Source organism: Myodes glareolus, chromosome 2, assembly GCF_982192425.1.
Source record: "Myodes glareolus chromosome 2, mMyoGla1.1, whole genome shotgun sequence".
Taxonomy (NCBI): domain Eukaryota; kingdom Metazoa; phylum Chordata; class Mammalia; order Rodentia; family Cricetidae; genus Myodes; species Myodes glareolus.
The window spans coordinates 63,208,143-63,225,050 of record NC_142027.1 but is presented as its reverse complement, the minus strand read 5'-3'; the positions used below and the strand labels follow the sequence as shown (position 1 = coordinate 63,225,050).

General features: G+C 40.7%; 1 protein-coding gene across 1 annotated transcript in view; it reads right to left on the bottom strand.

The window, feature by feature from the left end:
* The window catches only part of Impg2 (interphotoreceptor matrix proteoglycan 2), a 66,898-nt gene that overhangs the window by 40,940 nt on the left and 9,050 nt on the right, over nucleotides 1-16,908 (bottom strand). The window contains exons 3-7 of the mRNA XM_087897814.1: nucleotides 14,652-14,818; nucleotides 10,138-10,169; nucleotides 10,020-10,043; nucleotides 5,132-5,181; nucleotides 3,576-3,643 (exon numbers count right to left, since the gene is read on the bottom strand). Coding sequence (XP_087753940.1) covers nucleotides 3,576-3,643; nucleotides 5,132-5,181; nucleotides 10,020-10,043; nucleotides 10,138-10,169; nucleotides 14,652-14,818 — 341 coding nt within the window. The remainder of the gene's footprint in view (nucleotides 1-3,575; nucleotides 3,644-5,131; nucleotides 5,182-10,019; nucleotides 10,044-10,137; nucleotides 10,170-14,651; nucleotides 14,819-16,908) is intronic.

Here is a 16,908-nt window from a genome sequence, read left to right as displayed (position 1 = left end):
TATCAAACACAATGCTTCACACTATGTAGATATAACAAACACAAAACTCAGTAACTAATTTGTCTTTTTTGTCCTCTGCTTTCTGGAACTCTGCAGGCTCAGGATCTGTACAGATGGAAGGCAGTGAAGTGAGTTCACAGGGAGCATTGTTCTAACCATGTGTGCTCACATTAGGGGTCAAGGTTATATTGTGGGAATCTAAAATTACTTTAGATGTTTTATCATCATTGTGTCTGATCCGGTGACAGCCTGAGGTCACTGGTGTTGTTACTACAGCAGTTCTGCCGCACCATGAGTGACACCCACATAAACAGACTTTAGCCTGTAGACTTACTAAGTACGTGTGTTCTGACTGCCCCGCCACTAGCTTGCTCGTCCTCTCTCCAGTCTAATCCAGAAGAAGGCCTGAAATTTCTTCAAGTCTATGAAAGCTGAGAGGCGTAAGGAAGCAGTGCAAGAAGTTTGAAGCTAACCGAGGTTGATTCGCGAGTTTTAAGGCGAAAAGTTACACCTACAATACAGAAGGGCAGGCTGTAGACGTATTGAACACAGTACAGAAAGTCTCAGTCACTGAAATGAGGCAAGAGAAGGAAAGAAAAGGAATCCAAGCTGGAGGAGGGGGACGTTAAAACACAGTGTGCGTTTACAAATGATGTGGCTATATACGTGTGCACAAACACCAAAGACACCTACAAAATAATTGCTAGAGCTCACAAGTAAATTCAGCAATGTTGTAGTCTACAAAATTAACAAACAAAAGCCAGCAATACTTTAAAACTAATAATAACTTTGTTGCAGAAGGCAGCCACATTCTTAACAGTTACCAAAGAGTCAAATTCCTAGGAATAAATTTACTCAAGGAAGTGAAGGAGTTCTACAATGAAATTATAAAACACCAAAGACAATGATGCACACACAACGAGGAAAAATATCCAATGCTTATGGACTATGAGAATTAATATTGCTAAAAATTCTGTACTCCCCAAGAAATTTCAGGTTTAATATAATCTCCATCAAAATACTGGTGATTTTTCATAAAACCATAAAAAATTTTCAGAATCAAAAAATACCCTAAGTAGTCACAGCAGTCTGGAATAAAAAGATAAAAACTGTATCACAGGACCAACTTTGAAACAAACTACAAAGTTGCAATAATCAGAAAGCATGGACCAAACACAAAAACCAACATATAAACCCATGGAACAAAGACAAATTAGTCCATTCCTTTATGATCACTTGAATTTTGGCAAGTCCCAAAAATATACAAGAAAAAAAACTGCATCAATAAACTGTTTTGGGGAAACTGCATATCAATATGCCAAAGAACAAAACTCCATCATGCATAAAGTCAACATTGGTCAAAGGCCTAATGTAAATAGCCCAGACTAAGAAACTCCTAGGAGAAACTCAGAGAAAACCATTGGAGACATCTGTATAGACCAGTGTTTTTTATGCGATCTGAAGCACAGGCTACAGATGCAGACTAATAGCCGTAAATCCAATAAAGGAGCTGCTGCACACCAAAGTAAGCAATGATGAGAATGAAGAAACAACCTGCAGGATGCAGTCACTACCGCCAAGCACTGGGCTGAGCTCCTGGCGCTTAGCTGAAGAGAGGGAAGAGAGACTGTAAGAGCAAGGGGTGTCAAGATCATGATTGGGAAAGCCACAGAGATAGCTGACCCAAGCTAGTGGGAGCTCATGGAGTCCAGACTGGTAGCTGGGGTTCTTGCATGGGGCCCAACTAAACTCTCTGAATGTGGGTGACAGTTACATGGCTTGATCTGTTGTAGGGCCCCTGGAAGTGGGGTCAGGACTTATCCTGGGTGTATGAACTGACTTGTGGGAGCACATTCACTATGGTGGGATTCCTTGCTCAGCCTTCATACAGGGAGGAAGGGTTGGGTCCTGCCTCAATATGAATACTAGACTTTGTTGACTCCCCAAGGGAGGCTGTACCTCCTCTGAGGAGTGGAGGGGGTCGGGAGAATGGGAGGGAGGGGGAACTGGGGCTAGTATGTAAAATCAAAAAAAATTAAATAAAAGTAAATTAAGCAGAAAAAAAGAAAGAACGAAACTGCAGAATAGGAGAAAATATCCGGCACTCTATCCATTTGATTATGGATCAATATTTAAAGTTTATAAAGAGCTCAAGCAACTCAACAGCAACAAGATGAAATAATCTGACTTTAAACAAGCTGAGCAACTGAACAGATGTTTCTTCAGGGAAAATACATAAATACTGACCAAGGAAGGGATGGAGGCAAATGGAACTCCTCCCCCCGACTTCACATCGGTTATAATGTCCACACTAAGAAGGGAGGATGTAAGGTAACCAAACCTCAACTTTCTGAAGAATGTCTTCATCATTTGCTCCTTAATAAATAAGTCACGATACAATGAGCCCTTAAATTTTTTTAAAATTCAGAATTTAAGGGGGGAAAAGTTGTGTTTGCAGTGGTATGTGTGTGCGTGTGTGTGGGCTGACATGTGTGGGATATGTGCCTCTGTGTACACAGGTCTGCACATGCATGTACAGGGAAGCAGGTACCCTCCTCAACAGCTCTTCGTTTCTCTCACTGAGGGAGAGTGTTTCACAAAACCCAGGATTCGTGGATTCAGTTACTCTAGCCAGCCAGCTTTGGCTAAAGAGCCAGTTCTGGGTTACAGCGGGGCTGCAGTGGCTGCCTGCCTTTCTGTGAGGGTGGTACAGTCAGGCTGCCTGATTTTCTATGTAGAATAGACAAGCAGGTTGCAAGGCTGCCTAGCTCTCTGTGGGGGCGATACAGGCGGGCTGTGTGACTGTCGGGCTTTCTATTGGGGTGATACAGGCAGATTTCCTGACAGCTTGCCTTTCTATGATGATACAGGAGGACTTCTGAGCCTGCCTAGCTTTCTGTGAGGGTGATACAGCAGGCTGCCATGCTTGCCTGGCTTTCTCTGTGGGTGATGGAGGTGGGCCACCATGCTTGCTTACCTGGCTATAGATGAGAGTGATACAGACGGACCGTGATGGCTGCCTGGCTTCCTAAGTGGGCACTGGGGATTTGAATTCCGTTTCTTACCTCTGCACCTCTAGTGTTCCCTCTACTGAGACATCTCCCAACACAGAACTGAACACACCTTTCAATAAGATGCTTCCATCTGCCTGGGCAGGGTACTCCTTTTCTCACCCTGTGCTCTTTGGTAGTGGACCCTCGTCTCTGCCTTTTAGTAGACAGGCTCCTGTTGATGGGAGTGTATTTAGAAGGTGTGATCACTTTCAGAATTTTATCCGAATAAAATCCATTTCCTTTCTCTCAAAGGATGTTAAGGCCCAATCTACTAAGGGCTAGAAGGGTATTTATTTATCAGCCTGAGAGTTTCCCAGAAATCTTCTGTCAAAAATTTATCAGTTAGGCAGACTTATTCAGCTCTTCCAAGGGACATCAGACATCTGAATGTGCTGGATTTAGAATTCATAATATTTTTCAGAGTCATGCACTGTGTGAAGTCCTGTGCAGTCTAGAAATGGAATAAATCCTGTTAACCCACATCCTCCATGTTAGAAAGCAACAAAACAGAGCTGGACTTACGCTCTCCTCTGGCGACACCACACTACTCTCTGAGGCCACCCCTGGATAGGAAGCACTGGGAACGGCACCTAAGCAGAAGACGGAACGCGCAAGGCATTAGTCCTTGCATAAGCCAGAATTCACATCAGGAATTAAAGACTTACTTCAAAAGTCATTCTTACAAGTTCTTTGCTTTCTTATACTGAAGGGTTTTTTAGTCATAAACTCAAGAGGCATTTGTAGAGGCTTCCTAGCATCGTAACAATTATGATTCACTAAACGAGTGGGGTTGTTTGTTTGTTTGTTTAGTGTGTCAGGCTCGAATATAGATACTAAACTACAAAAAGAAAGTCTCCATTTCTAGGGATATCTAGTTAGCAAAGGGAACAGACACTAAAATGCATAAATATGCTTGATTTATGGAACTGTAGCTTGGCCATTATTTAACAACTATCAAAACAGAGCCATATCATGCTATTCTATTTTTGTATATGCTCAAAATTTCTAACAAAAAGAAGTTTATACTTTTTATTAAAAATAATAAGGTCTTGGCTGTATCCCTCGGTAGAGCACCTCCCTAGTATGAAAGATGCCTTTGGGTTCAATCCCTAGCAAAAAGAAAGAAGAGGGAAAGAGAGGGCAAGAAGAAAGGAATGGGGAAGGAGTGCTGAGAGAGGAGGCAGGAAGAAACAGGGAGAGAAAGAGACTGACTAATTTACATAAAATACAGAATTTGGGACTGGAGAGATGGATCAACAGTTAGAGTACTTCCTGCTCTTCCAGGAAATTTGGTTCCTAACACCACATCAGTCTATAACTCCAGTTCCAGAGGATCTGACACTACCCTTGGTCCGATGCCCTCTTCTGATCTCCCCAGGCAATACATACACTTTGCATACAGACACACAGAGAGAGAGACAGAGACAGAGACAGAGACAGAGAGACAGAGAGACGCAGAGAGTGAGATACACAAGCAACAAAATTAAATTTTAAAAATCTAAATTAAAAAATATTGAAAATCTTTTAAACTTTAAAAAGAATACAGTGCTTAAAGGATATTCTACAGGATGTGTCAGAAAACCCTTGTACTGGGAAAGTGACACAAAGTGACAGCACGAAGGTTCTACCCTCAACTTAAGTGTCTGTCTGAAAATAATTCATACACCACACTCATGCTTTAAGGTATATTCTGATTCTTTTTTTTAAATATATTTATTTATTATGTATACAATATTCTGTCTGTGTGTATGCCTGCAGGCCAGAAGAGGGCACCAGACCTCACTACAGATGGTTGTGAGCCACCATGTGGTTGCCGGGAACCGAACTCAGGACCTCCGGAAGAGCAGGCAATGCTCCCGATCACTGAGCCATCTCTCCAGCCCCTATTCTGATTCTTAAAGTACACACAGTATACTATCACGAACCAAGTAAAAAAATAATTGTTTTTCTTGAGCAATACAAAAATGGGGGAACTTATATTTTTAAAATGTAAGCCAAAAACCTATACTTGCTTGAAAAACTGTCTTAAATCTTTAATAGCTAGGAAATAAAAGTGAATAAAGGAAAAAAAAGCATACCTGTAAATGTTGATGCATCACCAACAGGAACTGGGGATGACAACTCAGGCCTAGGAGGGGGAAATGCAGGTATTAAAAATTACAGAAACTTGGGAAAGTATTGAAAAAATTTGGAACTTGGGTTCTGTGGTGGTTTGAAAGAAAATGGTCCCCAAAGAGAGTGGCACTATAAGGAGGTGTGGCTTTGTTGGAGTAGGCATGGAAGTGTTTCTCTGTGGGGGGTGGGTTTTGAGGTCTCCTTTTAGACTCAGTGTGGCAGACAGTTTGCCTCCTGCTGCCTGTGGATCAAGATGTAGAACTCTCGGCTCCTTCAGTGGTGCCATGTCTGCCTGTGTGCCGCCATGTTCCACCACAATGATGATGGACTAAACCGCTGAAACTGTGAGCTACCCCAATTAAACGTTTTCTTTTATAAGAAGTGCAGGTCATGGTGTCTCTTCACAGCAATAGAAACCATAGCTAAGACAGGTATCCAAAGGAATTCTTTAGAACCAAATAAGGGTTCCCAAGCCAATATACCAAGCTGTAAAGTCAAAAAAAAAAAGCTATAACTTCAAATTTTACTTATGTTGTATTTATTAATGCCTCATCAACATAATCATCCTATATAAAGAACCTTGCTAGTTATAGCTCATTGTTCATTTTTTCCCTCCAGGTAAAATTATTATGTGAAACTATTTTATTGCCTACTTTATCTTTGTCCCCAACCCGCTTAATCCTCTAGACTGTATCATCAGTATAGAAGTCTTGCACTCATTTGGCAGTTAGATTAATTGCTGTTATACAGCTAGAAACCCAGTTCAGTTCCTTATTCCCACTGGCCACACTCCAGGTATTCAGTGCTCACACATGACTAAAGGCTGCCACACTAGACAAAACAAGTAAGAACATTTGCAGCAGCACAGAAGGGTCTGTCTGCTCAGCAGAGTCATATTAAGAATCTAAATTTCAGACTCAGAACACAGTTCAATGGAAGAGCATATGCCTAGTGTGTTTAAGGCCCCAGCCTTGATTCTAATCTCTACAATTAAAAGGGTGGGGAGGTAATAATGAAGAACTTCACGAAATTAAGGACTCTTAGTCTCTTTTTTGTCCCTTTCATTTTCCAATGTCTAAAAACCTTAAAAAGATATTTTTCTAGAGCTAAGGGGGTAGTTCAATTGGCCGAGTGCTTACCTAGCACACATGAAGCCCTGGGCTCACTCACCAGTACCACATTAACTAGGTATGGCAGTTCTTGCCAGCAACCATAACACTCAATGTAAGATTTAAAGGAACATTAGTATAAACCATGGTAAGTAAAACATTTGTGATTGAAGGTAAAGCAGATACATGTTCTCCACACCCTCAGGCACACATAGAAAATCAGAGAAACTGATTTTTAAAATATCTCACCAGAAAGATTATTCTAGTTTTAAAAACACCATCTGAAGGAGTAACTTATTAAAATCATTATACAAAACCTATCCTTATTGGTTGGTTAGAACATTTCAACCTGACATCACTTACTAAATGAGTAATCACCAGAAGAACTTAAAGTCATATGCCATCTGGACAAGTGATTTAGATAAGTACAGGAAGGCCTCAGTAACAGAAACCATCAAGAGGCATCTTGGGTTACAGGATGTGAGGGGAAAATAAAATGAGGTTCAGAGGCATTTAGAGTACATATTAGCATAATCGAACCTGAACAGTTACCCACAGGCAATACCTTCATGCACAGACAAAAATAATAATTGATTAGTAATTATTAATTATTACTATAGTAATAATTTGGGAGGCAAATTCATCAGAGTCAATCCAAACTGCTCAATGCAGGGGAGCAATGTGTGTGCTAACATGTGCAGTGCCAGTGTAGACTGATATATGTGCAGTACCAGTGTAGACTGATGTGTGTGAAGTGCCAGTGTAGAGCGATGTGTGTGCAGTGCCAGTGTAGACCGATGTGTGTGCAGTACCAGTGTAGATTGATGTGTGTGAAGTGCCAGTGTAGACCGATGTGTGTGCAGTGAATATGTGCAGTGCCAGTGTAGACCGATGTGTGTGCAGTACCAGTGTAGACCGATGTGTGTGCAGTGCCAGTGTAGACCAATGTGTGTGCAGTGAACATGTGCAGTGCCAGTGTAGACAGATGTGTGTGCAGTGAACATGTGCGGTGCCAGTGTAGACCAATGTGTGTGCAGTGAGCATGTGCAGTGCCAGTGTGGCCTCTCATGGGCTGCATTACAGGTTGTTTCATAACATGGAATCTCTCTTCATACTGACTGAATCATGCTTTGTCTTTCTTTTCAGAATTTTTCTTGAGACTTGGGGCTGTGAAGAGAGCATGAAGGTATTTGTTTTTAGCTTACACAAACAGGAAGGGACAGTTTCAGGAGAATAGAAGCAACAGAATGAGATGATCTAGTCAGGCCACCTCCAGATGAAACCAATTCCACTCCTGCCAGCTCACAATTCATTTCCCGCTTGTCTAGTCCATTCTTAAGGCACTATCTTCAGGGATTTCTTAGTGTGTGATTTTTTTAAAAAAATCTCCTCCCAGTATAAACAAAAATAAATCTACATTTTTTTCCTCTTTGAATGTAGGTGGGGGAATACTATGTCACCTCTGGAGCATAGTGACACCGAATTGAGATAAAATGTATGTTGTGATAGCCATGGTTATTTAATGAAGAAACCCTGGTCTTTGTGTAATGCATGGTGTGGGCAACTTGACCATATCACAATGCAGAATTAATAAAATATAATGAAAGTCACCCTGGTGAGTTAATTCATCTTCCTTCTCTCTGTGTGCATGTATGGGTATATTCACAGAGAGAGAGAGAGAGAGAGGGACAGAGACAGAGACAGAGAGACAGAGAGAGAGAGACAGAGAGAGAAACACAAACATATTGATTTTGGTATGATTGCTTAAATAAAATCAACAAAATTAATATATGATGTGCACGCTGGGATGTTCGGTGCTAGGTCTTGGAGAGTCTATGAGAACTTGTAGATCAAAGCCTCTCCCCTCCAGAGGATTGTACATGAGGAGTGTAGAAATGAGCCACACACATTTCTTATTTGCATGAGGAGGTAACACAGAAGGCTGCTGATGGTTGCATGGTGGGTTAAACAGGTAGAGACAGGCTTTAAGGGTCTTCTAAAATTACTTCCTTCATATTTAGGCTCATGTGAGGGAACTATTGTCAAACCTAGTTTGTGTTGCTGCTGCGACAATTAAACGGTAGAATAAACACTTTACAGAGTGAAAGGTAATTTTACCAGAGATTATAATTTGAATATTGAGACTCAGATGGGTGTGGGTTTAAATCCTAAATGCACTCCTTGCTCAGCTGGATTGTCTGAAGTTATTTAAACTGTTTCGTTGCATATTTTTTAAAAAAAATATAGTAAATGCTCCATAACTTGGAGATACAGCCTGATCTGGAGGGCTAAGCACAGGTTGATTATGAAGACTCAAGTGAGGCAGCTTAATCTTGATCTTTGAAATAGCTAGTAGCTAGTCACTTGTCTGGCAGAGGAGAGGGATGTGGTCTAACTTTTTTATTCTGAAAGCTATTTGGCCGGGGCACAGCAAGGGAATCAGTGAGAGGCAGAGAGACCCACCAGCAAACTTTGTACTGAAAGAAGTGTTTGTTGGTTGTAAGAATTGGGGAACTATGAGAAAACAGGTAGAGGAAAAGATAATTGGAAACAGAAGAGAAGGAAACTAAAGAGCAAGAGTGATGGTGGCTGTGGGGAGAGGGATAGTCATTTTTCTTTGAGGGTGTGGCCAGCAGCAGCTGCCCACGCTCCTGCAGAAGATCGCACACCCATGTGCATATGGGCAGCACTAACCGGACAGCGGGGAGGAACTGAACAAGAGCTGGCAAGGGGTGTGCTGGACGGGATTCAGGGAGAGCTGGAGGCAGAAGTGGGAAGAGGATGTGATCAAGCTATATGCATGACACATCAATGAAATTCTCAAAGAATAAATGTTTTAATGTTTTTAAAAATAGAGGACATATTATTTTAAAAATCAAAAATAAAAGAGAGGGAGGAGGGAGCGAGAGAGTGTGTGTGCACTGGGCAATAGAACGAAGAAGAGAAGCAAAGCAAGGCACCTTAGGTCCAGCAGATTGTGGATGTGAAGAAGATGGTTTCTCCAGCTCTATCATTAAAATGGAAGTTTCACAAATAGACTAATAGCCGACAGGCCAAGAGGAAAAAGAGGACCCCCACAATGCCCAATCTCTAATCTTAACACAGACTGTGGCATCATGAGACAGATGAATGACCAAGACCACAAAGTTCACTCTCCTCCTGCCTGCCTGTGTTCTATTAAAAGACTCCTATGTGTATATTCCAACTATGTCTTGACTTTGTTGTAGAAGCTGGATGTCTGGATCCTGGCATGTTAAGTTAATTTTTTTAATCTACTGGTGATTTACTATATAGTCTCCCACATACTCTTGATATTCTGAAGATGACTGGAATTTAAACTTCAGTCACTATCCTCACCTTTTGAAATCCGCTTTACATAACTACTGCTTAGAAGCCAGAAATCATCCTGGCTTGTGCCTAATGGGCAGACATGAAGCACACTAACAGATTAATCTACGGTGTGCTGTTCCTTTTCAAGACCATACTCATAAAGTCAATAAAATAATCCAAGCAACTACCTAGCACTTAACAACTTAACCCTCTCTAAGATAAACCTTTTCAGTGTTGGTGTTAGCCTTAAGCTCAGTAGCAGCAGGTCATTCTCATGAAGGCAGACTTCCATTGAATTATCCAGGAAGAAACGAGTCAGCTCCTGGTAAGGTCAGACAGTAAGTGAGCCCGGTGGCTATGGTGATGCTCTGGGAAGGGAGATGGCCTCAGATGAACAGCATTTGGGACTTACCCACAGGCATGGTCCTTGCAGGAGCTGAAAAGACAAAGGAAAGGAAGAGCACAGTAAGTGTGGGCATTCATACGGCACACCTATGTTGCCAGGTGTCGGATTAGGAGGAAAGACATACCTGCTTGCAGCCTCCTTTGTGTAAGCCAGCTTCTGAGGAAAACAAAGACACGATGGCTGAGTTAATAGCAGTGATTGCACAGTGAATAAGATCTACTCCACAGAGGTCACCAATGCCCTAAGGAGGCAAAAGCTAGGCCACTAATCTCGAAGGACAAGCAAATGATGAATGCAGGTGTTGTGGTTTGTAAAAAGTGGCACAGGAGAGAAAGACACTATGAGACAGAGTTCAGTGGAGAGGGTTTTTATTGGGAGAAAAGTGAATGGGAAAGGGGGAAGGGGAGAAGGGAGACCGGCCTCTGGGGACAGGAGTGGCAGAAGAGAAGAGAGAGGGAGAGAGAGAGAGAAAGAGAGAGAGAGAGAGATAGACAGACAAACACAGAGAGAAAGAGGGAGAGATAGGAGGTGGACAGGGCCCTTTTAAAGGGGAGTATAGTCAATGTGCATAGGAGATGCTCTTAGTGGCTACAGCTGAGGATGTACACCCCAAGATCAGGCCAGCACAGATGCCTGAATACTAATAGCAGGTACTAACGATGTTAAGTTTGTTTCTATAACCATGCAAGCATCCTAGCATTCTGTCTCTGCTTATGTGCCCTGATGTTCCTGTGTACTCTTTACTTCAAAAAAAAACTACCAAAAGAAAGAGTGTACAGAATATTAAGATGGATCCAGAAGGTCTAGTTTAAAGTTCCCATTTCTCCCAATTATAAGCACAAACCCCACGTTCTTTCTGGTTCAAAGGATCGGTGTTCTCATCTATTGAATGGGAAAAAATTACCTAAATAACTCTGAGATATCATTAAGTAATTTGCTCCTTTTCTTCCTCTATGGTCTCTCCCAAAATAATCTGTCCCCTTCATGCATTCAGTCACCACGTCAAAGCTGGTGAATATTTCTATAATTAAAAACCCAGACCACCTCCTTTGCTTCATACGAAAACATCAAACAATGCACATTTCTCATGAGCAGTGAAGATGAACGTTTCAAAGTAACTTCACCCTCCTTGCCTCATCTGCAAGGAGTACAGTGACTTTCCTTCCTGAGCCCTGATCTTGTTGACCCCCATCAGGGACTGGGAGGCTTCCAGCACTATTATCCTATCCTTTTCCCACCTAATCTGCCACAGACTGTTGTAGAATATTTAACTGCGTAAAGATGTGTTTATTGTATTTGTTTAATAATGTAAAGAGGAGTTGCTGTTTTTTTACCTTGCCTGCCTAAGATTAGTCTAATAAAAATCTGAACAGCCAATATCAAGGCAGGAGGTATAGACAGCACTTCTGAGCAGGGAGAGCAAGTGGGAAGAGGAAGTTAGCCTGGAGAGGGGGATAGGAAAGAAAAAGAAATGCCAGGGAGACACTAGGACCAGACAGACAGACATGGAGGAATCAGGAAAGTAAGACATACAGAATGGAAGAAAGGTAAAAAATCCCCAAGGCAAAGCAGGTTAAATTAAGCTAAAAGAGCTAGTGAGACAAGCGTAAACTAAGGCCAAGCATTCATAATTAATAATAAGTCTCGGTGTCTTTATTTGGGAGTTGATTGGTGACCCAAAGAAAATGACAACTACAAGAACCCCACAAATCCTACTTCTTTACTTTTGTCCATCATGTTCTTTCTCTGTCCCATGATCTGGTTAAGAGCCTCAGTGGCTTCCTACCTGGTCTCTCTGTCAACTGACTCTCTGTAGCCCTTCAAACAGCCTTTAAGAGTTCAAAATTGGGCCAGAGAACTCAGCAGGTGAAAGCCCTTCCTCCCACAGCCCACAGAGTGGAAGAAAAGAACCAACTCGTACAGAAGTGCCATAGTTCCCCCTCTCTTCTCTCTCTTGTTCTCACTCTCACAGTTTATTAAATAAATGATAAATAAATGTGGATTTTTAAGTCTAAGCTTTTAAGCCAGCTCCATTGTCTTATCCCCTTATAACCCTGAAGTTTCCCGTCACCCACAGAGCCAAATCCAAGCCTCTTAAAGCTCTCCCCTTCTCCCGTCTGACCTGTCATTTCTAACATCACCTCTACTACACTGGCCCAAACCATTCCCTATGAACACAGTAGTGTTGTTCCCTGCATCTGGCCTGTCCAACCTCTTCTTTTCTGCAAACTCACATTTACCCCTTTAGACTCAAGCCAGACAGCGCATCGCCTGTCTAATCTACAAACTGTAAGTATTCATTGAAGCGTATTTCCTAGACTTTCAAGTTAAAACTAAAGTTCCATTTGTAAGCAACACATTTTAGTCTAACATCACAAAACTCTGTTATTAAGTTAATAACCCCTTGTATATATTTCTTGCTTTAGTTGCTGACCCAGTATTGTGGACACAATTTGAATCACACAGGGATGATATAAATATGAATACATGATTCTTTTCTTTGTGGAAATCTTTTGAGTCAATAACAACTGGAATGGGAGCTCCATAACACAGGGGAAAACATGCTTTGAGAATTTTGTTTTGTTTTTGCAGGGCTGCTAATCAAACACAGGGCCTTGCACATGATACCAAGCTCTGTGCTGCTGAACAATATTCATATCCAAAAATATAAATTTGGGGAAAAAATGTTTCTGGATTACAAATGATTTTGTAATAAAGGGTAAGCAATTTATTTATTGCCTTTACAAAATGAAGAACACCTTGTAAGGTTGCTGTCTATTAGCTCTAAGACATGGGAGGCATGGATGATGCATCTATTTTCATAACTTGTAAAATGAAGTAGTTATAAATATGGCAGAGAAAAGGCAGACACCGTGTCTTGACTTGAACTGTGACACACCATGGCAAATAGATGAGTTCATTTTAAACACATAAAAAATTTGCACGTCTTCAAAATGTTTATAACCCTATAAAATCTGTCTTTGGTCCACCCATGTTTAGTAAACTATCCGCCTACCCAACTTTCTCCCACTTAATGAGATCACTATTGTAAAACCAAATGTTAAAAGAATATAGTACATCTTCTTTACTAGTAATAAAATTTAAAAATGAAAGAATGTGATGATTCATCTTGTTTCTTTTAGATACACTCTTATTTCATAAGAATCAAACAAAAATAACTCAGAGCTATTCATTTAATAATAATTTTTCAGACCTACTTAAACAACTGGTTTTAGCTATTCACCCAACAATTATTTTCAGTATGTAATACTTGCAGCCAGTACTTGAAAATGATATTCTTAAACTTCAAAGATTGCAGGGAGTAGAAAAATACATGTGGCTATTACTTTTATAATTTTATTCCAACAAATATCCATTAAATAATTTCTATAATTTCTGATAATAAGACATAGCAAACATGGCTGGCAAGATGGCTCAACAGGTAAAATCATGTGTCCTGCAAACCTGATGACCTGATTTGGATCCTTGGAGCCTATGATAGCTGATCTTAGTTGTCAAGTTAGTTATGTCTAGAATTAATTAAAACCCATACAGCTGGACAAACCTGTGAGGGATTTTTCCTGTTTAGAAAAACTTCAGTTAGGAAGACCATCCTTAAATACAGCTCATTTGAGGTCAGAAAATCCATCCTAACTCTGGGCCACACCCTTTAGTAACAGCCCACATAAGAGGACATGGAAGAAGGAAGTGCTTGGTTTCTTGCCTGTTTCCCCTCACTCTTACTGGCAAGTCTATCTGTCCTGCTGCTGAACCACTCTTTCACTGGTTTTAGAAACTCTTTCTTTGAGATTCTAACATAGAGACCAGCTGCAACATCCATCCTCATGTTGAACAATTATGGGATTTTTGAACTTACTGATGGCAGATAACCATTGTTGGACTAGCCAGACCACAGGCTGTAGGTCACTCTAGGAATCCTCTTTTAATATATAGATCCATTCTAGAAGATCTGCTCCTCTAGAGAACCCTGACTAATACAGAACTCATGTTTTAAAAGCCACATGCAGTGGTCTGCATCTGTAACTCCAAGATTCCTAAGGCAGGATGGGAGAAACAGAAGAATTAGTCGGAAGTTCATTTATTTTGTGCAGAAGCAAAAATTAAAAGAGAGACCTTGCATAAAAAACAATGTGGAAGGACAAAATTGACTTCCAAGAAGTTGAACTCTGCTCTCCATATGTCTGACACGGCACATGTGTGTATACATGCATGCACGTCCACATACATACACACAAATAAAAACAAATTGAACTAAAACGAATTCATACTTCACTACCTGTGCTAAATGAACTATATCCTCTAACTTATTTAGAATGACTAGGATCCATCCTGAATGAACATATAAAGCAATTTGGCAATAAAGTTTAACCCACACAGATCCTTGTATTTGAATTTTTGCATAATATTATTTTGATACATTTACATCTATAAACAGGGCTGCTGCTGTTTCTGGATTAACAGTGTTCATTATGAAAGGCTAGAGCTAGGACTAGAAGACTAAGCTAGCCTAGGGCAGCTCAGTCAGAAACCTTAAACCATGTTATCTTCTCTTCCTTTAGCCGTATACAATGATGCCTACAACAATTTAACAATTTCTTTCTTCCTTGTGACACTTACCTTCATGATTAAGCTTCTGTGTTCCATAGACTGACTAAACTGTGTGCCCATTTCAAATACACTTGTGGTTCCATCCTCACACAAGTCCATCCAGTAACGATATTCCTCACGCCCAGGAAGTCGATCCCAGAACGTCCTGAAGGCTTCCCAGATGGCTTCCTGGCACACTGGAGAGTAGAGAGAGATGTGTAGAAAAGGAAAACATGTTCTGTGGGTCTCAGGATGACCATGGAACAACTCACTCCCATTTCTCTGAAACACTTTTGGCCATATCATCTTTTCTGGAGGGTCATGAGGATGGCATTCAGCTAAAAACATCCTGCTCAAACTTTTCAGTTCTGAAAAAAACCTGTGCTCTCCAACTATTCCTTTATAAGGGACATTAACTCACCTCTTAATGAATATGCTCCTGGTTTATTTTTTTATTCCCTGCTTATGTCTCATGAAAATGGAACTTAGATTTAATATACTGTGTTGAATCTGTTTTATTAATAGACACTGTAATTTTAAGTTCCTTTTTTTTTAACTGAAGTCATGACTTCTCAGCTTTTCAAAAGATAATGATGCTTTTGGACACAGCAGTAAAATGACGCCTAATGACTTAATGCTGTACCTACAGAGCAGCCCTTGTCAGAGGAGCCTCTTCTTTCAATAGATAATAGTTAATACAGAGACCCACAACTGGTCAACATGCAGAGAAGAAGAAACATCACAACACTCAGCCTTATGGGATGTCTACATCACATTCCTCCCCTCAAGGTATGAGGATCTATGCAGAAGAGGGGACAGAAAAATTGTGAAAGCCGGGAAGAGATGGATTACTTTAAGGAAACTGCTTTCCAACACAACACGCAGATGCACATATGAACACACGGCTGTAATAACATGCATAAGACCTGCACAAGCCAGACGAAACCCCAGCATAGAGAGAGAGATCAGAACAAAGTCCTGCTTCTAGCTCAGACCTATTGGCATTCATTTGCTGGTGTGAGGGGAAGTCAGTTTTCTTCAATAGAGTGCCATCTGGTATACCAACCCCATTCCCGGGCAGGCTTCATAGCCAGAAGTAGTGAACCTGAGGGGTTTTGGTTTTGGTTTTTTAAGAGAGAGGGAACATGAGCTTGGGTAAATTGAGAGGTGGGGGCATTTGGGAGAAGCTGAGGAGGAATAATATGGTCAAAGTACATTTTATGAAGTTTTCAAAGAATAAAAACTTTTAAAAAAATAAAAGAGAGAGAATGACATTTTAAAAGAGCTGGGAGGGTTTTGGGGTAAAATGCAGAAATGCAAATGAATGTGATCTACTCTTTGGAAAACTTATTAGACACTTAAAAAGGAGCATTTGGAACCCCTCAGGGTTTGTTGGTTGAGGGCACACTGTAAGCCAGGGAGAGAATGTTCACTTTGAGTTGTCACTCTCCAGCAAACACAACTCATCCTTGAAAACAGGGGATAAGAGTCATTCATTTTTATACAGAAAAAGGAAACAAATCCAGTTCAGGTGCACTCCTTGGCATCTACGCAAGCAAAGAGAAAAATATGATTGTGCAAGAACTTGCGTGAACATGTTTGAAATGGCTTTATTTCTACTTGCCAAAGCCTGGAGGTAATAAAGACGACCTTCAACAGAAAAATGGAAAATAAACTCTGGCAAATCCACACAATGGAATATTATTCAATTATTATTTCAAAATGAGATTTCAAAGCATTAAAACTATGCATACTGCCAACTTATATGCATATTGCCAAATCAACAAAACTAATCTGTATGAGCCCAATAACATTCACAGAAAGGCAAAAGTATGGGGACTGCAAAAAGAAGAGTGTTCCTCAGACGCTGGGAAGGAGGGCTACGACTAGGTGGAGTTGTTCTGAATAACACTGTTATCGTTGGGAAACAGCATCGTACCCTCACCAAAGCCCAATGAATACATACCGCAGTGAACTCCAGTGTAAACTATGAACCTGTTAATAATGCGCCAGTGTTGGACTATCAATTGTAGGAAACATACTGTATTAATATAAGATGTTAATGCTAGAGAGTTTAAGGAACTTTGCACTAACTTTATGGGCATTGTGCTCAATTTTTCTCTGAACCTGTAACTACTCTGAAAATTTCATTGGTTTTAGAAACACATTAAGTAAAAATTATATCCAGGAGGCTTGAGATAGCACATCTGTTAAGAGCACTGGCTGGTTGCTCTTGCAAAAGAATGTAATTCAGTTCCCAGCACCCATATGGTACCCACAGTCACAC